General features: G+C 34.5%; 1 protein-coding gene across 1 annotated transcript in view; it reads right to left on the bottom strand.

Annotated features, from left to right (window-relative positions):
• LOC124369520 overlaps window positions 1-26,428 on the bottom strand; it is an 89,883-nt gene that overhangs the window by 10,598 nt on the left and 52,857 nt on the right. Inside the window, exons 18-21 of the mRNA XM_046827540.1 lie at window positions 5,553-5,738; window positions 3,524-3,766; window positions 2,902-3,261; window positions 1,643-1,862 (exon numbers count right to left, since the gene is read on the bottom strand). Coding sequence (XP_046683496.1) covers window positions 1,643-1,862; window positions 2,902-3,261; window positions 3,524-3,766; window positions 5,553-5,738 — 1,009 coding nt within the window. The remainder of the gene's footprint in view (window positions 1-1,642; window positions 1,863-2,901; window positions 3,262-3,523; window positions 3,767-5,552; window positions 5,739-26,428) is intronic.

Raw genomic sequence — 26,428 nt, 5'->3', positions numbered from 1 at the left:
TCAGGCAACTGTTTATTCAGCTTGATTGCCTTTTCTTCAATGATAGGCCCAGACACTGGCAAACCACGTTCCCTTTCCGCACAAAACCAAACATACCAAGCGTCGTCAAGAGTTTCGTTTTTAGCTTTCTTAGCTTTGCACAGAACTGTCTTTTGTTATCATCTTGAAACAAAATTCTTCTATTTTTGTCCTATTTTTTTTCCAATCCAATACTGTAGATGCACCGACACCATAAGATGCTGCAATTGTTTTTTAAGATTCCCCTTTATCAATCCTACCTAATGCCTCTAGTCTCTTTTCCATTGTCACTAACACATTTTTACGTTTTGTTGCCATCGCGTAGATAAAAACAAACGCACAACACAAATGAAGCACACTATCTGAAGCACGATTACAGAACAGAAGCAAACAATACAGTACACTACACACACAACACGGGCACAAGCGAGCGGAGCGAGGTAGGACCGGTACTGAGGGGCCAGGCGTGGCGGTAGCGTGGGAGAGGATTTGGAGAAATAAGCGTCTGTTATTATTTCCGAGAATCCGGGACAATGACCGCCACTCGGCCTCCGTGAGCCTTGAGTCACACACTCACTGTTGTACAGTCCCATCAAATACTGATGCAACATCGATTCACGGATACTATACCACTCAAAAATATTACGTTTTTATTATGGAAATGTTTGTCTGATTTTTTATTCTTTAATTGAAAATCGGTCCGGGTTAGCCGGACTTCCGGGTTAAGGGGGGCCGACTTATCAGGGTTGTACTGTACTTAATTTGATGTAACTATTTACCAACTTTATTTTTTATATATACATACACATACTGTCCTGTGATAGAATATTATCTCCTTGTATTTGTAATGGCATGTTTTATTTAGTACAAAATTAACTTACATGAAAAACATAAAACCAATATTTAAGACTTTTTTATTGATTTGTGAGGCCTTTCAACAGCGAGGCTGTCTTCTTCAGATGTGTCTGAAGAAGACAGCCTCGCTGTTGAAAGGCCTCACAAATCAATAAAAAAGTCTTAAATATTGGTTTTATGTTTTTCATCTAAGTTAAAAGTGACCAATATAAGCTCCATCTACAGCATTAGTACAAAATTGTTTATATTATTATTGTAACCACTTTTATTCAGTTATGTGGGTCTCATGGCATGTTCCTTGAGCACGAAAGACCTCACAGAAATGAAAAGTATATTATTGGAGTATCTAGTTTTAAATTTATAAAGTATATACATTTACATAGTTTCTTTTCGGTACATTGCAAGGAGCATTTATATGCAGTTGGTTCTATTTTTGCATTTCCATCTTTGATTTTTTTTGACATTACAAATGAAATAAAGTAAATTGATGGTATACTTAAATTAATTTAAAAACTAAAATATTACAAATTTAATATTTGATGCTGAAGTAAAGTGGCACAAAAATCACATTTTTTACTAGCTTTTGTTTGTACAAAATTTATAAGGATATGAAACACAGGGTTATTTTTCTTTATAGTGAAAGCAGGCAAGTGCACAAAGCCCTGGCTCACCCGGGCATTGGGCACAAACGAAAACAGTTACTGTTTTTATTTCTTTTCTTTTGCACATTGCCTGCATCTCTTATGTTTGAATCGATCCCTAACATTACTTCGTACTTCTGGTTTGGAAAGTACATGCCTAGCGGCTGATAGTTGGCGTGGACGCGGAAGCTTGGCGGGAGTGGGCGGTGGCAAGAGCTTCTCGATGACAGCATTTCGAAAGTCATACAGGTTCATTTTTTTGCCTCTGCGAGGATTGGCAAATTCATGCAGTTTGAATGCGTTGATCATCATGAGGTGCAACATGTGGATAACATCTTTTTGTACCATCTGAGAGATTTATGCTCCATTGCATAATAACTCATCATCTGGTCACTACGGTCCACTCCCTTCATGTGGGCATTATAGTGGATGATAGGGAGTGGCTTTTCACGAGGTTGCCCACGTCTGTTCACAGAAACTCCCTAGTGGTTTTCAAATTGTGTTGATATGTACATTACTTGGCGCTTGTCGCACCACTTGGCAACCATCACTCCCTCCGCAAAACTCAGTTTTTTTCTCCCCTTTTCAGTTTTTTGGCGTTCACTTCAGCGGGGAGGTACTTACGATTTGGCAACAAAGTACCAGTACAATATGTATCTCTGACAAGAAGTTGGGAAACCATAGGGAAACTATTGTAATAGTTGTCCATTAACAGTGAGTGACCAACTCCAAGTTTCCCTCGCATAAGATACTTCACAACCTTGATTGCGTGTCCTCTACCACTTAACTCTCCCCCTTTGCCAGAAAATGCTGTAAAGGAAAGGCACAGTCCTTCAGGCTCACAAAGCGAGTACAACTTTATCCCATACTTGTGCCTTTTCCCTTTTATGTACTGTCAGAATTTGAGTCGTCCTCTCCAGAGTACAGTAACTTCATCAATTGAAAGTTCTCGACCAGGATAATACACTGATTCCATTTTTTCATTGAAATAGTTTATTAGCATTCTAATTTTGTACAGACGGTCGTCATCATCTTGTTCATGTTGCTGGTCATTGCGACTAAAATGAATACACCACAAAATGAGTAAAAATCTGTCTCTGCTCATTTGTTGCCTAATAAAATCACAGTTGAACATCCTGTTCGTTTTCCAGTAATCGCTTACTCTATTCATCCTCACAGTGCCCATATGATAGATAATTCCAATAAATGTCTCACATTCTTCAATAGTAAGATCCTTCCATTTATTTATTCTAGAATTAGGCTTCAAATTTGGTGCAAAGAAAACCTGATAGGCATACTCATTTGTTGCCGTAACTATGTTTTGCAAAACATCATCAATCAGGAGCTCAAACCAGTCAATTGGTTTGTTTTCGCCTGGTACAGGTACCAAGAGCTCATTCTCCTTAGTAAAAGGTATCTTTCGCAATCCTGCTGTGACGGGGGCCCACTGTGGATTGTAAACAATGTCCCCTTCTCCCTCACTTTCCCCCTCAACACCGTTATCCCCTTCCTTCCCTTCTGCAGCGACGACAGGCGGGGCAGGCAAGGCGTCGAGCTGCGCATCATCAAGGTCACTGTCATGGCCGCCGCCGCTACCACCAGACATTTCCGACTCACTCGCATCACTCGGTTCGAACTCACTGGCAAACACAAGGCCTTGTAAATCGTCATCCGAAAGTCTACTTGGCCCCGCCATTGCATAACAGACTGTATAATGTATCACTGAACCAAACGTACTGCACACTAACTGAAAATTTAACTATTTAGCTCCTGAAGCAAATACAGCACTTTTAGGTTAGTAACGCCACGCTAGAAAATTGACAACGTTCCAACTGAAGAGCTGGAGGCAAACTGACCATATGTTGCAACAATAACCGACAGTCTCCGATCAGAGACGGCAGCACCCGAAGTGAGTTCGGCGCATCTCCGATCAGAGACGTTAGCAGTGAATGCGTTAAGCTGAACTAAAGTGCCAGAAAAAGCATACTTATATATTTTGCTGTACTCACCTTCACACCACCAGAATCAGTTTCGGAAGAATCAATAGGACGATCATCAGGACGATCTATAGGAAGATCTACAGGAAGATAGATGTTGTCGTCCGAATCAATATCAGGAAGATCTACAGGAAGATCGATGTTGTCGTCCGAATCAATATCAGGACCAAGTTCGTAACGACAAGTTTGATCAGAGTAAATTTTCGGACTTACTTCGTCATTGTCCATGTGGGCATGATCTATTCCATTATTATCCTAAAACAACCAAAATGTGTCTAAAGGTAAATTTTACAAGTTTCTGTTAAGACATTTACAAGGATATAAAACACAGGTATTTTTATTTAAGTTCCCTTCTGCCTTCCTTCTACAAATAGATTAGCTGTAGAGAACAAATTTTTCACCTGTAAAACTTGAAACAAATTATACTATGACCAGTTTGAAAGTAAATTGATAAAAGTGATTCATTCTTAACCTCTTCATTTTACATTAGTTTTTGCTAACATTCGACAATGTACTTTCTTTGTTTAAATTATAAAAATAATTAAATTAAGTAAAAAACACCTGAAGCAGAGGTCAAGAGGTAGTACAAACTATTGCTACTCGAGAGCAGCACTTATCGGTTCTAGTAGATAAAGCAGTGCGTGCCGATCTGTGCCGTTTAGGCTACAGTGGCTATGTTGTGGCCGTGCCGATTCATGCCTTGCGAGCGGGAGAGGGTTAAATTGTAGAAATAATTAAATTAAGTAAAACACACCTGAAGCAGAGGTTAAGTTACAGAAAAATATATGGTTGCTGAATTTCATGTAATGTCAGGCACTATTTTGCTAGTTGTGCATAATTCAAAACACTGTACTGTAGATTGATTATTATTCCGGTTAAGTATATACTTTCTACCAGCTCTTTTCTAATTGGAATTATTTATAAATCTAAAAAAAAACACTGCAATAGCGCACTTTTTTCTGTGAGGCCTTTTATGCTCAAGGAACACATCATTTATGAACCTTTGCAAAATTCACTATTACTTAATTTGATGTAACTAAATACAAACTTTATTCTTTATATATTCATAGACATACTGTCCTGTGATAGAATATTATCTCCTTGTATTTGAAATGGCATGTTTTATTTAGTACAAAATTGTTTATATTATTATTGTAACCACTTTTATTCAGTTATGTGGGTCTCAACACATGTTCCTTGAGCACGAAAGACCTCACAGAAATGAAAAGTACATTATTGGAGTATCTAGTTTTAAATTTTTATAAAGTATATACAATTACATAGTTTCTTTTCAGTACATTGCAAGGAGCATTTGTATGAAGTTGGTTCTATTTTTGCATTTCCATCTTTGATTTTTTTGACATTACAAATGAAATAAAGTAAATTGATGATATACTTAAATTAATTTAAAAACTAAAATATTACAAATTTAATATTTGAAGCTGAAGTAAAGTGGCACAAAAATAATATTTTTTACTAGCTTTTGTTTGTACAACATTTATAAGGATATGAAACACAGGATTATTTTTCTTTAAAGTACCCTTCAACCTTCCTTCTAAAGATGGATTAGCTGTAGAAAACACAAGTTTTTCATCTGTAAACTATAAAAAAAACTATACTATAACTGTTTTGAACGTAAATTGATAAAAGTGATTCCTTCTTAAACCTCCTCATCTTACATTACTTTTTGCTAGCATTCTACAATGTACTTTTATTGTTTAAAATTGTAGAAATAATTAAATTAAGTTACAAAGTTAACACTTGAAGTAGAGGTCAAGTAACAGAAAAATATGATTGCTGAAATATCTGTAATGTCAGGAACTATTTTGCACATCATCATTCAAACCTGGGTACTATGTTTATTATTTAAGTTAAAGTATATACAATCACATACTTTCTTTTCAGTACATTGCGAAGGACATAACAAAGTAAATTGAAGTAATAATTAAATTATTTTAAAATTAAAATGCTAAAAATTTAACATTTGAAGCTGAACTAAAGTGCCAGAAAAAAAATACCTATATAATTTTGCTGTACTCACCTTCACACCACCAGAATCAGTTTCGGGAGGATCAATAGGACGATCATCAGAACGATCTATAGGAAGATTGATGTTGTCCGAATCAATATCAGGACTAAGTTCATAACGACAAGTTTGATCAGAGTAAATTTCCGGACTTACTTCGTCATTGTCCATGTGGGCATGATCTATTATTCCATTATTATCCTAAAACAACCAAAATGTGTCTAAAGGTAAATTTTACAAGTTTTTGTTAAGACATTTACAAGGATATAAAACACAGGTATTTTTATTTAAGTTCCCTTCTGCCTTCCTTCTTCAAATAAATTAGCTGTAGAGAACAAATTTTTCACCTGTAAACTTGAAACAAATTATACTATGACCAGTTTGAAAGTAAATTGATAAAAGCAATTCATTCTTAACCTCTCTATTTTACATTAGTTTTTGTAACATTCTACAATGTACTTTCATTGCTTAAAATTGTAGAAATAATTCAATTAAGTTAAAAATTTACACCTTAAGCAGAGGTCAAATAGCAGAAAAATATATGGTAGCTGAAATTCATGTAATGTCAGGCACTATTTTGCTAAATGTACTCATTCAAACCAGTAGAACGTTTATTATTGAAGTAAAGTATTTAAAATTACATTTTTGTCAGTAGATTGTAAGGAACATTTATAAGCAGTAGGTAAAAATAATATCCAGGATGGTTAAGACGTATCCCAGCCGTTGAAATGTGGCAGTGTTCAATTCAACACAACCAAACCAAACAAACCTATGTAGCCATTTCTAGAATCCAGTGTTCATAACTTGCATTCCCCATTCTACTGCCTTGGCGTTACAATCGCCAAGAAATGATTTATTTTAAATTGGGAATTAATAAATTTCCAACGAGGTGATGAAATACATCAGTTTTTTAAGTGTTCTGCAAGTTGCATTACGCATGTGCCGGGGTTGCTGAAAAATCTTGGTGCCAAATGGGCAGTACTAGGAAAGAAATTTACTGTTGCGTATTGTGTAGAAATTTAAAGAGCATCCATTGTTCAATAGCATGTTTTGAAAATTATGATGCATGTATTGGCTACAATATATTCTTTTATAAGTTTCAAAGTAGATTATGATTAACTGAAAAAATAAATTTAATAAAACTAATTAGAATGATATATTTGAAACTTTTTAATTAAATATAACTTTAATTTTTGCGAAGTATAACAGAATTGCAAATGTTTTTACAGTAAGCAATAACAAAGAATGAATGCGGATTTGTTAAGAGCTCTTAGAGTTAAGAGATGAATTGTTTAAATATAAAAGAGGAATCCAAACAGGAGAAATACAGATAATTATTACAAGTATAAGCGTAAGCTGACAGGTTTTTATGAAGATTGCCAAATAATATTACAATAGACTATTTTTTGAGATAATGTAAAAGATATGAGGAGACAATGGCAGGTGATCAATAGCATTGTAAGAGGTAACTCTTCAAAGGGCCAGGACATGCTTATTAAAATATGTATATATATAAGTGGCAGCTTCATGTAGGAATCACACACCTCAAAATTAAAACACATTATTTTCAGTATTTTCATACATTCATAGCTTGAATTCTATATTTTGTAGTCCCATCAATGAATTTGAAATAAAGATGGTTATTAATAATCTAAGTAAAAGTATTGAATTTATTTCTGCAGTTATAATTCGTAATGTGAGTGATGGTTTAGTGAAATTTTAACAGTATTGTTCAATCACAGTAACACAGAGTTTTTTCCTGGTATCTTTAAGATCACTACAATTATTCCAACTTTTAAAAGAGGTAGTAGGTATGCTGAAGAGAACTACTATCCAATATTTTTGCTTCCTTTGTTGTCAAAATTTATTAGAAAGACAGTTAAAACAATGCTGATTCGATTCATACAAAATAATAATTTTTTTCTTCGGGTTAGTTTGGCTTCAGGGAAGGTCTAAGAACTGAACACTCTTTGTCAAATATTTATGAGGTTTGATTAGTGTGACTTGACAGTAAAACAGCTGGTTTGTTTTTAAATGTGAACAAAGCCTTTGGTACTTTGGATCAAGAGTTATTTGTATATAAACTGGAATCTATTGAAATTATGGCTATTAAGTAAACAAAATATAAATTTTCTTCTGCATACCATTAGTTAATACATTTTATTCGGATCAGAGTTGCACATAAATATAGATTTAGAAATGAAGTAACACAGATATTTGATAAACGGGAGTTTTTTCTAATCAAAATTAATTGTCAACGTTTCTATCTGAGCTATCACGAATTTAATATAGCATGAAGGAACCTCTGTACAGGCTTTGCCTTTAGAGGCCCTATATATTCATAAGAGTATGTTTAGTTGAAATATTTGTTAGCAGATCATATTAGTAAGATCATATAAGTGAAGTGTTTCCTTTTTGTTACTTTTAGTTTATTTTGATGTAAGAGTCATCATGCAAGTGGTATATTGAAATGTGTGTTAAGTGCTAAATATAGTTAAAATTATTAGTTTAAAATTCTTGTAACTGTTTTTAAAATATATACATAACACTTTTATGAATAAAGATACTTATATTGGTCATTAAAAAAAACCTCACTGCATCAGTCACATAGATCTTGTGTACTCATGTGTTAAATATACGTTCTTTCATAATTTTTTTCATAATTTTACAGAAACATTTCATTAGATTACTAACAAATGCTCATTTTCCCGAACATTCATTTCTTTTGTTTGTCTGTCAAAACATTCTGCCTATAAGGTATTTGTATATATTTGAGGTGCTGGCTTCGTTCTTTAAACTAAGTGGGAGTACAGGACAAACTTTTGATAATAAACATGATTATCCCACTAGACAAACCTTTAGGAATATTTTCAATTTGCCCAGTTTAAACAGCGTTTATTGTTAATATTTAATAAGATTAACGTTGAGGAAACATTTTTAAGTCACTAGTCATGTATTTATAACAATAATGTTTATGTATTTATTATAATAATGTTTATGTATTTATTATAATAATGTTTATGTATTTATTATAATAATGTTTATGTATTAATTATAATAATGTTTTTGTGTTTATAATAATAATGCTTTTGTATTTATAATATAATTTTTAAATTGTATGAATAATTTTTCAAGCCAAGGCGGAACAGCATATGCTTTTCCAGAACATAGCCTTCCCCAAGGAGAGCAGCTAGCTATCCTGACCAATCAGAATATACAAATGAAAATGAGACAGGTAGACTTAGACTTCCTAGTAGAAGTGCTAGATCCCCCGAATCAGTCCGAGAGTAGACACTTCTGAAGAGGATGCCATACTGGAAGATGAACAACAAAGGAAAGGCTAGAGAGCACAAGCCGGAGGGCTAGCCCCAGAAATCCCTAAGCTGGGTGGCACTGCCAGAAAAAGAACAGAATGGTTTCGAAGATGTGGGTATTCTCAAAACACAGCCAGGGTTCTAGACTTAAAACCAAAGAAGAAAAGGAGGGGCCAAATTCTCAAAGCTTCTATGGTATAAACAGAGACAAGGGGTCATGATTTTCACCTGTGAAAAATAGGTAACTGTGGAATGACAAAGGGAAGCAAGATATCCTAAAGCCTTGGGAGGGAGCCAGTCTGAGGATTGTGCCAGGGAAATAATTCTTCATACTGCCTACTCCCAAAATAGCATAAATGACTCCACTGAAAAGATCATGAAGTACATAAACGCTTAACACACAAAACAAAGAGCTACAAAGAGCTATTGGTTGGGGAATGGAACAGTGCTGCACAAGAGTGATTGAGGGTCAGTCAGTGCTGCGTGCCCTGGATATAGACTGTGTCACGCACAGCTTGAAAAACAATGGAAACTTGAAAAAATGGTCATTGGATCAGCTACAAGATTGGGAAAATTCAACTAAGACTGAAGAAGAAAAATCAGGGAAACACTGAAAACCCCAATAAGGTGGGTGAGACATCAGGAAAGTCTGAGTAAAAACCAAGATATTAAAATTGAAACGTATTAGTTTGGGTCAGAGATTGAAAGGAAAGGTATCTACTTCTGTTATCCCCTCTCTCGCCCTGCATCTTGAAAGGAAAGGGATCTACTTATGTTATCCCCTCTCTTGCCCTGCATCGTTCCCTTTCTGAGTTGATACTCAAATACCTCATCTTATTGTGGGAGCTCATACAAATGATCAAATTTGTTTTTCATTTATTGCTTGCTAGTAAAATATAAAATAAATTAGTTTATATTTGGATAAAGTAATGAAAAAAACCAATTTCCTTAAAAAAAAGTTGTATTCTTAAAGTAGTAAATTCTAAAAGAATTGGTGAATGTGATCAACCATGTATTGAGTAAATGTAAACTAATAGGAATAAAGTGTTTCTTTTACAAAGTGAATGGGTATTAGTGTACATAATGAAGATTAAATATTAATAATCAACAAAGATGAGTATACTTATATATATACATACAAGGTCTGTCCAAAAAGTATCTGACCGCCGACCAGTCGCGACGGGATGTCGCGGCATAACCGACCGGCTCGAACCGGTTATTGGAGGGGAGGGGCGAGCCTACTCCTTCCCATATTAGGCATTGAATATGATCTAGTCACTCAGTGAGTCACAGCGCTCTGTTCCGTACAGTACTGCTGTGTGTGCGTCGCATTTCAATATGCCATTTCAATAAGACTGAACGTGTTGAGCAGCGCATTTGCATTAAATTTTGCCAAAAACTTGGCCATTCAGCATCAGAGACGATTACTATGATAGGGAAAGTTTATGGTGACGTGTCTATGGGCGCTATACAAATAAAAGAGTGGTTTAGGTGGTTTAAAAATGGCCGTATATGTGTAGAGAGTGATGACCGATCTGGCAGGCCTTCAACGGCCAGAAACGCTGAAAATGTTGAACGTGTTCGTGCAGCAATTAATGAAAACCGTCGATAGACTGTCCGAGAGGCCAGACAGTGAATAAGGAGTATTATCTTGAGGTCCTAAGGCGGCTACGAGATGCAGTGCGAAAGGAAACAACCTGAACTGTGGACAAGCCGTGACTGGATCCTGCACCACGACAACGCACCAACTCATTCATCAAATCTTATTCAGCGTTTTTTGGTCAAACACATCAACCAACTACGACAGCCTCCCTACAGTCCTGACATAGCTCATTGTGACTTATGGCTATTTCCGAAATTAAAAATTCCTTTGAAAGGAAAAAGATTTGACGATGTTGAACAAATAAAACAAAATGTGACGAAGGACCTGTTAGCCATTCCGCAAAATGAATTTAACCCTTTCCACTCGTATGTCGGACGCCATCCGACATTGCAGTGACGTCAGCTTTACTTTATTTTTAGCCGCCCTACGATGTTTCCGATTGGTGCTGCGATCGCACGGCATTCTCAGGAACTAATAAATGACAACTGAACTACGATTGGTCGGCTGCTTATCTATTTTGCTTTGTCATTGTAGTCACGTTTCCTAACTAATTTTCAGACGCGTTCGCATTAGTGACTCGATATGTCGTTACCAAGTACATCTTTTCTTTCTGATTCAGAAGTTATTGCTGAATTACAAAATGACAATGATTCAAGTTCTGACGAAGATATGCAAAGTGATTGTGATGAAGTTCTTCCAACACTGGAAAACATAACTGATAGTGACAGTGACAATAGCCTAGACCTAGGCCCAACAGCAAATAATGGTGGTGGTGATGATGGATTGGACAACGGTTGGTCTGTTTATCAAGGACCTGATTTTCCTCATTTTCCTTACACTTTGTTAGGTGGATATAAGGAGCCAAATGTAAATAAACCTGCGAGTATTTAAAATTTTTTTCACTTGATGTTTACTATCGAACTTTTGAATGACATTGTTGCTGAAACAAATCGTTACGCACAAGTGAAAATAAACAAGCTGAGACCCCTAAAAGCTAGATCTATCTGGAACACTTGGAAAAATGTTTCTCTGGAAGAAATAAAGGCTTTTTTAGGAGTCACTCTAAATATGGCACTGAATCCAAAGCCGTCAATCTAAGACTATTTTTCTTCTGAGTGGGTATTTTACCAGCCGTTTTTTTGTGAATGTTTTCTCAAGGGAAAGGTTTTTACAAATATTTTGGTGCTTTCATGGATCTCCTCCAAATCCTGATACGAACAATAGAACCAGGGCTGATAAAGTAAAGAATGTTGTAACCTATTTACAAGCTCGCTTCAGAGAATATTTTGTTCCACTTTATGAATGTAGCGTAGATGAAAGCACAGTGGCTTTCAAGGGTAGAGTGGAATTCAAATGTTATAATCCACAAAAACCAACAAAATGGGGTTTGAAAGTTTTTGTACTCAGTGATTCAAGATCGGGATATGTTCATAGTTTTGAACCTTATTACGGTTCATTTACAACTGCATCATTAGTTCGCCCAGATCTACCATTCACTTCTAGAATTGTATTGCATTTGGCAGAAAAATTAGTATCGGGTGACAATGCAGGATCTGGTTTTCATATATTTACAGATCGATACTACACAAGCTTACAACTTTCGGAGGAATTAAAAAAAATGAATATTCATTTAACTGGAACAGTGATGACTAATCGAAAGGGCTTGCCCAACAACATAAAAAAAGGCAAACTAAAATTGAAAAAATATGAAACTAAGACCTATCGTCATACAAACAACACTTTAGTTTTAGCTTGGCGGGATAAGCGTGATGTAGTAATGTTGAGTAATTTCTACAACAATGATACTGAAACCATCTCAAGAAGAGGCAAGGATCATCAAATAAACATACAAAAGCCAACAGTTATCTGTCAGTATAACAGATATATGGGTGGCGTGGACCAAGCAGACCACTATATTGCTTCCTACAAATTTTCCCGTAAATCTCTGAAGTGGTGGAGAAAGCTATTTTTCTGGATGTTGGAAGTGGCAATAGTAAATAGCTTTCTCTTGTTCAACATGAATAAGCAAAACCATGGAGAAAAAACAATTCAACACAGGAATTTCAGAGAAATCCTCATCACTGAACTTGTAGGGCATGTCCGTAATCCTATGAGTTTGAAGCGGGGTCGTCCTTCATCAGTAGAAAAAGAAGAAAGGCTAAACAAACAACCTCACTTTCTTGCAGCTCATCCAACAAAAAAAACTAAAGACTGTGCTGTTTGTAGCAATAGAAAGGTGCCAGGAGGAAGAAAGGAAACACTTTACTATTGTAAAACCTGTAAAAAAAATCCTGGTCTTCATCCTGCAGAGTGTTTTGAACGATACCATACCACGATAAAATATAAAACTTATTAGTGTAAGTATCAAATTTTATATCTCTATAATATAAATTAGAAATAAAATAAAATTACTATACAATATAATAATGTATATACTTTATTGACTTCCAGTTTGCTAAAAATGGGTTATTACTGAAAATATGCTAAAATAAATACGAGCTGAGGGGGCAGACTAGTGAAAAAAATCCGAGTGGAAAGGGTTAAGGAGTGTTTCCGGAAGTGGGAGGAGCATTGGAATAAGGTAGTGGCTTGTGGAGGGGAGCTCTTTGAAGGGGACCAGATTGCCACAGAGTAACGTCAGTTCATGCCAAATGTCAAGGTCGGATACTTTTTGGACACACCTTGTGTATATTTATATATAGTTAAACTCTTATAGAATATTTAAGTGTTTAAACTCTTATAGAACATTTAAGTGTTACACATGTAGGACATTGACCACCTCATATACTTCTAAATTTGAATCAAACCATTGTGGAATCCTTTCCAAAAAATTACCCAAACTACAACACACAATCACCAACACTATCAATTTATTTCAAAAATCATGAACACTATCAAATTTATTTTAACAATGTGGACTACATGATATCTGAAGACATAAAAAGTTAGCACTTCCAAAGTGGTGGTACACATCTCGACACCCTACAAATTTACCAACAACACAAAGCTTTATAAACTTATTCAGAATTGCTTAACCAACATGGAGCAGACAATTTAAACTACTTAATCATGTATTACTAACCTATATTGAAACTATTAAGACTTACTTTCATTGGTTTGTAATTCTAATAATTATTTAAATATGATTGTAACATTTTTTAGTTATTAATCATATTTTTACTTTTGTAGTTTATTTCATACATTTAAACTACATGCATTGAAAAGTATTGCAAAAGAGTCGGTTACGGATAAATTAGTAAATTTAGTTAAGTAATAAGTATATATTTGGAGTTTAGCATGTCAACTATACAGGATCTAACAAAAAGGTTGGGCTGGCTATGCATTTTCAGATTTTATGAGTGATTCTAAGCTAAAAATGAAGAATAACTTTTTTCAAATTTCCACCTTGTTTAGCCGCTAGCCGCCATTTTGTATTTTTATTAACACTATTAAGTAAAGAAACCAAATTTGCACATAGATTTGAATGGGTAAGAGGAAAATAAAAAAAATAATTGTGTCATTTTCTCTAATATTAACACAAAATGGCATCTGTTGAAAAGTTTTAAGTCAAATAACAAAAAACAGTATAGTTATAACAAATTTACTAGACAACTATTTGGAGAATTTTATTACAATTCCAACATTACTAGTTTCAACAAAATCCATCAAGGCATAAGCGAGCACAGCCACTTCAAAGGTAAGCTTTAGGTTTTTTACATGTTGGTAGCGAATGTAAAAAACACTATAATGAGAAAACGCATGTCAGTAGCTAATGTAAAAAAACACTATATGAGAAAACACTTCAGGATGGTAGACTGGCCCCTAAGTGTTAAGAAAGCTCCATAACATGTCCAATACTGTAAATACGAATATCAAATATTTCATTTTTGCTCATATGCCTAAGTATGGCAATATACATGAATCTTCTACTTGGATAGATTATAGAGGGTAATGAGCAAAGATTGGTATTGTGTTAATGATCATTAATTATATAAAATAAATATGACACTAACATTTAAGACCTACAATCATATGGTTACTTGAGATGAAAGATAATAAAACGAATAAAATTAATATATATAAATCATACTAATGCACTTTTGGTTGACACTAGATTCAGGAACTATTAAATATATCAATATGATAACTTTTTGTCATTAAGTTAACTATTTGTGATTGATCAAGATAAAACAGTGGTACTCACCTCTGAGCCAGATACTTTATTTTCTTTCCCAGGTGGGTAAATAATCTGAAATTAAAAGACCCCATGAGTTTTATTAGAAACCATAATAATAGATTATAATTTAAATTACTGGCACTTAATGTATATTGGTCATAGTATTAAAATGCTCTAAAAATATTGAAACTAAAATGTAATATATAATAATTAATAATTTTAAAATTGATAAAAACTGCTCTAGAAAAGAAAAATTGCAATCATGTATGAACATTGAGCGATTAATGTGTTTATATATTGCACATTTAAGATTATAAAATTAGAAAAACTGTAGTTTAGATATTACTGATATAAATATTGACAAAAGTATTTGTTAAATTATAAAAATATGTAGAAATTTAAAACTTGTGATTATAATAATCTTACTTACATAATCATCATAATTCGCCTGAAACAAAATTATAAAGTTAGCATAATATACAATAAAATTAGGTTACACATAATACAAGACATTCAGAAACATGCACAAAATCAGAATTTTGCAAATTGTGCAAAATTGATATTTGTTGCAAATTCAGTAGTATAAAGTTATTATTTGCATTTTCTATTATTGTATTGTACGAGGTGTGTCCAAAAAGTATCCGACCTTGACGTCTGTCATGAACTGACGTTACTCTGCGGCAACAGCAATCTGGTCCCCTTTAAAGTGCTCCCCTCCACAAGCCACTACCTCATTCCAACACTCCAACACTCCTCCCACTTCCGGAAAACACTCCTTAAATTCATTTTGCGGAATGGCTAACTGGTCCTTTATCGCATTTTGTTTTATTTGTTCAACATCGTCAAATCTTTCCTTTCAAAGGAATTTTTAATTTCGGAAATAGCCAGGAATCACAAGGACCTATGTCAGGACTGCAGGGAGGCTGTCGTAGTTGGTTGATGTCCTGTTTGACAAAAAACGCTAAATAAGATTTGAGGAATGAGCTGGTGCGTTGTCGTGGTGCAGGATCCAGTCACAGCTTGTCCACATTTCAGGTTGTTTCCTTCGCACTGCATCTCATAGCCGCCTTAGAACCTCAAGATAATACTCCTTATTCACTGTCTAGCCTCTTGGAGCATATTCGTAATGAACAACGCCGTCCTGGTCAAAAAAAAAAACTCAGCATTGTCTTGACATTGCTTAGACTCTCTTTCTTGCTTTTGACTTTGTCTTACTTTTTTCGGTCGGTGGTCGGATACTTTTTGGACAGACCTGTCATGGGTAGGACACTTGTAATACAATGTAAAGCATTTCCTTGAATTTACAGTTTTATATGTTCTTCTAAACACTGCTAACTACTTGAAGCTACCTGATATCTGTGATATCTGAAGACATAAAGAATTGCCACTTCCAAAGTGGTGATACACATCTCGACACCCTACAAATCGACCAACAACGTGATGCTTTCCAAACTTATTCGCCATGGCTTAACCCATTGCGGATCGTGAAAACGGCGCGCGCGCGCGGGCCTTAGAGTACGAATTAATCCGTATTACAACGCAGCACCCGCAGTGTTTGCACGTCTACCTGCCTGCTTAGCGCGCTCGCTAATTATACATGTTTTGTTTGTTTATGTTGTTATTTATGTTATATAAAAATTATACAGATCATATTATACTAGAAAAAATGTAAAAATACAGGAACGTAACATTTTTACTAACGTTTTTTGCGTGTTGTAGCTGCTTGATGTAGGACGGATCAAATGTTTTACACAATAAAAAAATGTTCTAATAAAACTGTCACTTCAAGAAACAACTAATCTAATATTTACTAAATATTTACACTGTACTGAGACTGTCTTTTGTCTTAGTAGTGGATTTTGGTGTGATAGTCAATATTAGTATCCGCGTATTTATGAAAACATGGACAAATACGCGTGATAGAACCGTCTCCATCCTCAATAACATTATCGGTATCACTTTCATCACTTCCATTTTCTAATAATAGTCTATCTAATTCAGATGATCGTAAATTGTCACCTATTTTATTTACGTACACGCACACGAGGCAAAGGAAAATCGAACGCCACGACTGTAAACTTTAGACAAACAATTTGTCGCAAATAATAACGTTATTGACCGATAACGAGGGGAGTATTTGTGGACGGTTACCAGAGATAAGATAGGAAGCCAGTCCAGGAAAACGGACTATAAATATCTCCGAGGCTTATAACAGCGATAAGCGCTCAAAACAAATGAGTCATCCGTACCATGTCATCCGCGTGAGGGTCACGTCATTGTGCTTTTGGTCCACGCCTCGCTCCGCGTCACCCTCACGTCGTTGATCCGCAATGGGTTAACCAACATGGAGCAGATAATTTAAACTACTTAATCATATATTACTAACCTATATTGAAACTATTAAGACTACTTTCATTGGTTTGTAATTCTAATAATTATTTAAATACGATTTTAACATTGGTTAGTATTTTTAATTATATTTTAACTTTTGTAGTTTATTTCATATAGGCACTATACATTTGTTTAACATGCAATAATTATAAATAAATGTTAAATCCTAAATTACAAGTACTGATTAGTAGGCCTTAGTGAGGTTTAACCCTTCAATGCACTATTTTATTTGAACTGAACCCCCCAAGTGATCCACTTAATTTCTTGTTTTTCACAGTTTTGTGACAACATTACCTATAGATACATTAAATGATTTTCTGTTAAGCCTATACTTGTAAAAGTGATTATATTGCTAAAATATAAGTATACCCATACAAACATGTACAAAATACCTTTACAAAATTTTTTAAGACATGTTTACTGGAAGTTATTTGCTGTACTTATATTAGAAATTTGCAACTGTGTGACATGTCTTGAAGCAGTCCTCTAGGCATAAGCCAGCGTCACATTGGAGACGCCAGTAGATTGTGTCCCTTCTTCTGCCATGTTTGAAGCAAACCACACATCTCCTTTGAGGCTTTGCTTTTTTCCCAGTTGGTGGAATCTTTTCAATAAAATGTCTTTCAGTTAGGCGCATTGGTGGAGGCTCAGTGGATGGTCTTACCTTGAACTGTTCTTGGTACCTCTTGTTGAAATCTTTTAAACATTTCTTTTACGAGGCCTAATCTAAATGTTAAGTGAACAATATTGTTGTGTTTTGACTTCCAAATGATGTATGAGTTCAGAATTGTAATGTTTAGCATACCCTTGAAGACTTTCATGTAACATTTAGTACCTCTTTTCCTTTCCAGTAGATAGTTCTCTAGCATTTGATCTCTAAGGTCCACACCCCCGATATTCTTATTATATTCTACTACAATACCAACATAACTTTTCCTTTCCAGTAGATAGTTCTCTAGCATTTGATCTCTAAGGTCCACACCCCCGATATTCTTATTATATTCTACTACAATACCAAACAAATAAACAGCTAAACACAAACAATAACATCGTCATGCCAGCAGACAAAGTCGTTTCACAGTCTATTGCGTAGTTAGAAACAGCTGACAGCAAGCGCCACCTTGATCGATGTTATTCATCTACTATAAACTACATGTTGAACGGCTTTCGATACATAGGTATCAATATACCGATAGTTCATTTCATCTTCTATCCAACTATGTATAACTCGAATATTTTACACCGAAAATAACCGTAATTTATTCTTTATAAGATCAGACTGCACGATGTGTAGAGCGTACGTCGCGGGCCGAGTTCAGCAGTAAACACTAGACGTACAGCGTACGTCGCTGTGCGTCGAAGGGTTAAGTGCATGATAAGAGGCTCCCCTTTAGTAGTAGTAGTAGTAGTAGAAGAAGCGTAAAGTGAAATAGTGCTGAACTAAAATTTCCATCATCTATGGTTGACATAGATCCATGCAGAGTGAGTTTAGCATGTAAACTATACAGGATCTAACGAAAAGGTCGGCTATGCATTTTCACGTATCCTTGGGGAGAACCTTTTGCACCTCTACACTGCGCATCACGTCTCGTGCAGGAAGCCGAGTCGCTCCGACCAGCCACGGAAATGCCCGATTTATCACGTGTAGTGACAAGCCTAAAAGATCAAGCCATTGCGATCTGTCAGTGAAACTAATTAATTGTTTGTGTACCGTTTTTTCTGCATGTATATTATTTAGTTGGTGTAGTATTTTGTATTAATTGTTTTGACTGTTGCAAACATGTAGTGTAGTTACAGTGTTTCATGGTTAACGCTTTAATCTTCAAGTAGGTAAATAAGTACCGGTAGAGCAGTTTTAGTTCTGTTTTAGCGAGACGTCGCGTTGTAGTGTTTTGTTGCAACAATCGTCACCCCCCCACACCAGCAAATACTGCAAACCTTGTTCTTTTGGCGTATGTGTGTATATCATTCGGTAGTTGTAAATAGTGTACTTTAGAGTGTATGGGATTTATGTAGAAATTGTTGTAGTAATATTTATTAGTTTTTTTTTTAAATTTACTATTTTAATCAGTATGCCTCCAAATTTTATTTGTAGATTCTGCAACAAAGTACTTAACAGACAATTTTGTTTGAAATGGCATATGAGAAATGTACATAATGTAGATATAAAAAAGGACATGAAAGGAAATTTTCACTGTCCAATATGTCAAAATGTTGCTACTAAACTTGAAGATTTTTATCATCACTGCTCAGTTGTGCATGATATAAATTTGAAACGAGAGACCTTGTATTTTGAGAGTGTGAACGCATTTGACTTGTGGTTGAAAGAAACTGAGCGCATTTCTAAAACCTGCTTTGTAAAGAAAAAATCCGATCCAATTAAAACTAACAGCGATACAGTTATAAAAACACGTCATTTGCATTGTAGTAGGTCTGGGGTTTTTAACCCAAAACCTTCTAAGGAAACTAGAAAAAGAGAACTAAAAATTCAAGGTACGAGGAAAATAAATGGATATTGTCCTTGTGGCATTACCTATTTTACCTATTTACCTATTTTAATGACGGGAAGGTAACAGCGGTGTATTGTCCCAGTCACGTAGGGCACAAAACTGACTTGGCACACTTGAACTTATCACTAGAAGAGAGAAAAAGAATAGCTTCAAGTATGGCGAGCAAAATTCCATTCAATGTCATACTTGACAATGTGCGTTGTACCGTCAACAAACAAGAATTGGACCAGAGTCCATCTTTTAACCAAACAAGATTTATACAATATTGAGTCAGAGTTTGGTTTAGATGAGACTGTACGACATAAGAATGATGCTGTCAGTGTAGATGCGTGGGTACAGGAGGAGAACATGTCAGCCAAGAGTTGTGTCTTGTTGTATAAACCACAAAATGGAAGTAGTTGAGCAGTACACAACTTTCAAAAAAGAGGATTTTGCCCTGGGAATCATGACTCCCGCTCAAGAAGAAATGTTAAGAAAATTCGGCAGTGACTGTGTGTGCGTTGATGGGACCCACGGACTTAATAGTTATGATTTCGAGGTCGTCACTCTAATGGTCATTGATGATATGCGACAAGGGTTCCCATGTGCATTTTTTATTTGTAGTCGCATCGACTCCGAAACAGTAGGCACATTTTTCTCTCTCATTAAAGAGAGATTAGGCGACCAGCTGAAGCCAACGGTGTTCATGTCTGATATGGCCGACTTATCCTACAATGGATGGCTACCAGTCATGGGCCCTGTAGAAAAACGCCTTTACTGTACATGGCACGTGGACAGGGCCTGGCAAACAAACCTGACTAAAATAAAAGAAAAAGAAAGAAGGTTAGAGGTTTACAAAAAACTAAGAACTTTGCTTCAAGAAACTGATCAAATTGCTTTCATGAAGATGCTACTGTCGATAACAGACGCGTTGTGTGAAGATGAGACCACTAAAGAGTATGGCGAGTATTTCAAGTCTTACTATTCACACTGCTACATGCGATGGGCGTATTGTTACAGGATCAATGCAGGGGTGAATACGAACATGCATCTTGAAAGTATGCACAAAACGATAAAACATTTGTTTCTGAAAGGAAAGACTGTAAAACGACTAGATAGGGCTATTCATGCCATCATGCAGATGACGAAGCAAAAACTCTTCGATCGATTAACAATATTAGAAAAAGGCAAATTAACTTCAAAGTTAAAAGATGTACGATCTCGCCACAAAACATCTCTAGAAATGGACGCAAATCTGATTGTAAACTACGGTAATTCCTGTTGGGAAGTTGCATCATCATTAGGACAAGTCTACACCGTGAGACTTGTAAACCCGGACTGCAACTGTCGCATTGAATGCAAACATTGTTCTGCGTGCATCCACAGATACAGCTGCACTTGCATTGACGCCTGCATAAAGTGGAACATGTGCAAGCATATTCACTTACTTTGCCGGAAATTGAAGTCTGTGGAATCAACCACTACTCAAAACACTGAAAAGTCAGGAGATGAAGTGTGCAATCTACAAATTGACATTGATATGAGTAATACCTCTGGCGCAGAAAAAGCCGCAATTTTAGAAGATATTGGAAATACAAACACAGACAACAGTTCTGAACTCGAGGGTAAAAAGATGCAGTTGTTAGACAGTTTCAAATTAATAGTAAACCAAATGGAATCCATAGAAGAAGTCAAGACATGGGAGCATGCTATTAAATCACTTCAATTAAAACTTAAACCTATAGGCAAGGACAGCAACTGCTTACTGACGGGACCTTCGTTTCCCGATGTGAAGTCAGGCAAAAGCAAAAATATCGATCCACAAAGGCGATTTCTCTCACTTAAGAAAAAAAAGAAAGCAAGGATTTCAAAAAAACCTACAAGTGAAGAGTGTCAACAAATTGCTCTAGACGCCCTTTTGCCGAAGCTGACAACAAAGTTGGAGGAGACAGGTTCGTAGTCAATTTAAAGTTATTATATACATTTGGGAAAAGGTAAATTTGTGAAGTTTAATTGTTTTTTTGTTTGTTTTAATCTAAAAGAAATTTCTTGCCAAAAATTATAATGTGGGTTTGTCATGTTACGTTACTAAACTTAAAAATCTGATAATTAATTTACATTGTCTTCTGTACTCCTGTAAATTGAAAGGAGGTCGTTGAGTCTATTTCTTTAGAAGTAAGTCTATACTTAATATCTTTCAGTTCTAACCAACAATTTTATGAAAATGATTAATGAAAATAATAAGTGTAAAACCTAACAGCTATTTCTATTTCTAGGCAACTCACAAGAAATGGAATAAATCAAATTGCAACGAAAACCACCTGTAAATATTTGTACAAATTTAGAAAATTTTACTTAAATAAGAAATTTTTGAAGTTCTACAGTAGTCTTTAATGTAAGTATTACTACTATCCATAATTGTTATTTTAAAAACAAGTGTATTGCTATGTTAATAGTTTGGTATTTTATTTACATGTTTTAGTTTACATATTAAATAGTCACAGTAATCGCGTTTTATAAAAAGCGACGATAAAGGTGAAAACATTACTAAAATTATCATAATAAATAGACTAAAGAGAAAATAATGTTCTCTGAACGCGTATAAATAGCATTATTAATCGCATGTAGGATAATATGTAAGAGCCGAAAGCACGTGATAGATCGGGCGTTTCCGTAGTAAGTCGGAGCGACTCGGCTCCCTGCGCGAGACGTGATGCGCAGTAAAGAGGTGCAAAAGGTTCTCCCCAAGGATACGTTGCATTTTCAGATTTTGTGAGTGATTCTAAGCTAAAAATGAAGAAAATTTTTTTTCAAATTTCCACATTGTTTAGCCGCTAGCCACCATTTTGTATTTATATTAACACTATTTAAAACTAAAGAAACCAAATTTGCACATAGATTTAAACAGGTAATAGGAAAATAAAAAAAGAAATTGTGTAATTTTCTCTAATATTAACAAAATGGCATCTGTTGAAATTTTAAAGTCAAATAACAAAAAACAGTATAGTTATAACAGATTTACTAGACAACTATTTGGAGAATTTGATTACAATTCCAACAGTACTAGTTTCAACGAAATCCATCAAGGCATAAGCGAGCACAACCACTTCAAAGATAAGCTTTAGGTTTTTTACATGTCAGTAGCGAATGTAAAAAACCCTAGTAATGAGAAAAACGCTTCAGGATGGTAGACTGGCCACCAAATGTTATGAAAGCTCTATAACACGTCCAATACCATAAATACGAATATCAAATATTTTACTTTTGCTCGAATGTGCCTAAATATGGCAATATACATGAATCTTCTACTTGGATAGATTATAGAGAGTAATGAGCAAAGATTGGCATTGTGTTAATCATCATTAATTATATAACATAAATATGACACTACCAAGACCTACAATCATATGGTTACTTATAGAGTTAGAAAGATAATAAAATAAATCATACAAAAGCACTTTTGTTTGACACTAGATTCAGGAACCATTAAATATATCAATATGAGAACTATTTGTCATTAACTATTTGTGATTGATCAAGATAAAACCGTCATACTCACCCCTGTGCCAGAGTCTTGATATTTTTCCGTAGGAGTTACAAAAACCTGAAATTAAAAGAACCCCATGAGTTAATTTGAAACCATAATACTAGATTATAATTTAACCCTTTGAGTGCCACAGCTCTAAAAATTTTTCACATTGTAAGAGTGCCAGGTGAAATTATGGGGTATATGCAAGAAGTGCCGGGAATTTTTCAGCAAAAACGTGAGACTTTGGTAAAAACACTGTAAAAAATTGGTTTATCAACATATTTTCATGATTTTTTATTCAATTTGTTGGTAAAAGACTGTTCTAATTTACCTATCATAAAAGAGTACACAAAGAACAGTACAAATTTTAAATTTTATAAAAAATCGATAGGCTTTAAAAAATTTTTAAACACTTTTTTAAGTTTGAGATAAAAAAACATAAACTAATTTTTGTTTTATGTAGCTAGAAATATTTTTATGTTATACAGCATTAAAAAACAATCAAAATTCATATGTATAGCATAATTCTGAATTAAAACCTTCTTGAAAAAAAATACAATGACAAATTGTTGGTTTTGCCATATTTGGTTACAATGCTGTAAAAAATTGGTTTACCAACATATTTTGATGATTTTTTTGTGAAAGAACAAACAGAACTTATATAATATATAACATTATATTTGAACTAAAACTACCTGGAAATAATATCTAACAATTACAAATTTTTTGTAAGGATTAATTAGATTTTCTTCTCTAAGCAACAATGTTTCTAACAATATATTACATTTTTTACATCAATTGATAATATATCCTGTAAGAAGTGTAAAACAAGTAGCTTCCAAAAATTTTCTAATATCACTATCTTCCATTTTTCGGGTTGAAACTACAAATGCAGCACTAAAAACTTGAAAACTCTCAAGCAAGATAAACAACAACAAAACACAACACACAACAGCCACTGCGATCGTCATTGCATCAAAACAGCTGAACATAAACAAAAACGGTACTTTAGGATTATACCGACCACACCAGTACGAAGAACACAAAAATATAAATTTATAGAAACAAACATGATACGAAAAAACAACTCTTTAATTACAAACTTACAAGCATTTCCAGGTATTGTGATCGGTATTGTTGTTATCTTATCTTTCTCGAGAATCCCGATTACGGCAGGCCGCGCGGCATCACATGATTATTTAAGTTTTTTGCACGGTACATAATTGCCTTTCAATTACAATTCAATTTATATTTCTGATCAGCCCCTCTAGAATTTGATATTTTACTGATAGGTACTATCTCGAGGGATGTTTTTCTTTCGTTGACATCAGCGCGAGCTTCGGCAGCACCTTCGGAGGCACTTGCATTTTGAATGGCGGAGTGTGATCATGAAAACAAGTTTTGAGTGTTTTTTTTTTTCAATAAAGAGTTTAGTTTTTGTTTGGTAATGTTTGTTTTTGTTGAATTTTTGTGTTTGGAGAAATGTAGGGGTAAAACAAGGAAGTACAACAAAGCGACACACCAGCTGAACGGGCGGCAAGACTCTGCAATCACGTTATCTACTAGACCGCTCGACTTTGACCTCTGTCTGAGGATGGGGAGGGGTTTGCGATAAGAGAATTCCTGTTTTATATTGACGAAATATTGTTCTACGCTAATCTAGTAATCAGTAGAAGCAAAATGTCAAATAACGATTCATGTCTGGGTGTGGTCGGTATAATATAATCCCAAAGTACCACAAAAACAAGCATGTCGTCTGCCCGCAGTACAAAGGAAAATATTTTTGTTGTATGCTTTGGATATCCATGAAGCTTTTGGGTGTAGTGTAAACCAGTAAATATATGACACTATTGTATAATAAATAAAATACGAAGTCTCCCGTTACGGGAGACCCGGCACTTCTTGCGCTACTACGGGGTCTCCCGGTACGGGAGACTCGGCACTTTTCGGAAGTATATAAGGTCTGCCGTTACGGGAGACCCTGGCACTATAAGGGTTAAATTACTGGCACTTAATGTATATTGGCCATAACATTAACCCTGTAACTGGCTTGCAGCCATTATCGACGTATTAACTACAGTTTCAAAATGGCACCAAGCTATTTTCAACGCATTAACTATGTTGTAATATGATCTCACAACAAGTCTTTTTTTATTTGTTTGAAGTAAAACATACGTAAATTTAAAGATAAAGACCCAAGGTTTCACATTATATCATAAAACGTTGTATAGTTACATTATATCTTTCATTAGAAAATTCTAAACTTGGACATTCACATTTCCGATTGCCATTTGTTTGCGTAATTTCTGAACACGCTAAAATTTCCGTATGTTTGTCAAAATTCCCTATCATGAGTTTTCGTTCTACACGATTGTAAGTGTCGTCATTGAAAACAGTGTATTCTTGGCTTTCAGAAACATCTTTTCAATAACCAGTAGGGAAATAATTGTTTATAAAATAAGTGTTTGAAAAGCTTGTGTTTTGTAAAACCCCAAAATGCCTAATGCGTCGAAAATAGCTTCATTAAATTTTATTATTTTTTTTTACTTTATCGTTGTCTGAAAATGGTGAAAACCATATCAAAACAAAGAAGAAGAAATGCTATAAGCAACAGTATCATTGAAGACTATGAACTAGTATTTTATTTTTGTCCTATTGCACAATCACAGACTCAGCCAGTAGATAAGAACAGCATGGCTTGGCTTGGCTTAGTTGCCATGTTGATTTCTCTGTTGTTATTACACCATTGCTGGTATTAGTGTATTGTTTGATATTTATTTGGATATTGTAGACTTTTCATTATTCGGTGTGTATAAATAAAATTATGTTTAGTGTCTTTTTTTTTAATTATTGAAGTGAAAAATGTAGAGTAATGTTAGGTTAAGTTTTAGTGAATTGGTTGGATTTTTGTGAAACTGAAAGTAAGCCTATGTTCACTTAGATTCAGTGTTTTTATTTTTTTGTAGACAATTTAAATTTATTTAAAGGTATTTATTATAAAAGCATAATCATGTATTTTAAACAATACACATTTTGTTACTTTTTCTGAAGGTATTAGCGTTTTATTCCTCTGACCATCCCTTGTTTAATTTTTTTTTTTTACAAAAAAAATAAAAATAAAAATACATTGTTTTACATTATTGTAAACTTCAATAAATGTAGTATCCATATAAATAATTGTTGGATGAAAAGAAATTGTTACCTAAAAAAAAGTTAGGCATTTATTTCACAATTTTGACTTTTGTAAAAACTATAAAAAAATTTGTTGACACAGAAAAATATCTTGTACAATGTAAACTTAAAAAATATCATATTTTTCTCTTCTACATATATTTATCTCTTAGAAAAATATTTGTTCATCCAATAGATTCCAAAATGTCTCAATGGT

Source organism: Homalodisca vitripennis, chromosome X, assembly GCF_021130785.1.
Source record: "Homalodisca vitripennis isolate AUS2020 chromosome X, UT_GWSS_2.1, whole genome shotgun sequence".
Lineage (NCBI taxonomy): Eukaryota > Metazoa > Arthropoda > Insecta > Hemiptera > Cicadellidae > Homalodisca > Homalodisca vitripennis.
Note: the sequence above shows the minus strand (reverse complement) of the source record. Positions and strands in the feature narration are given on the sequence as shown.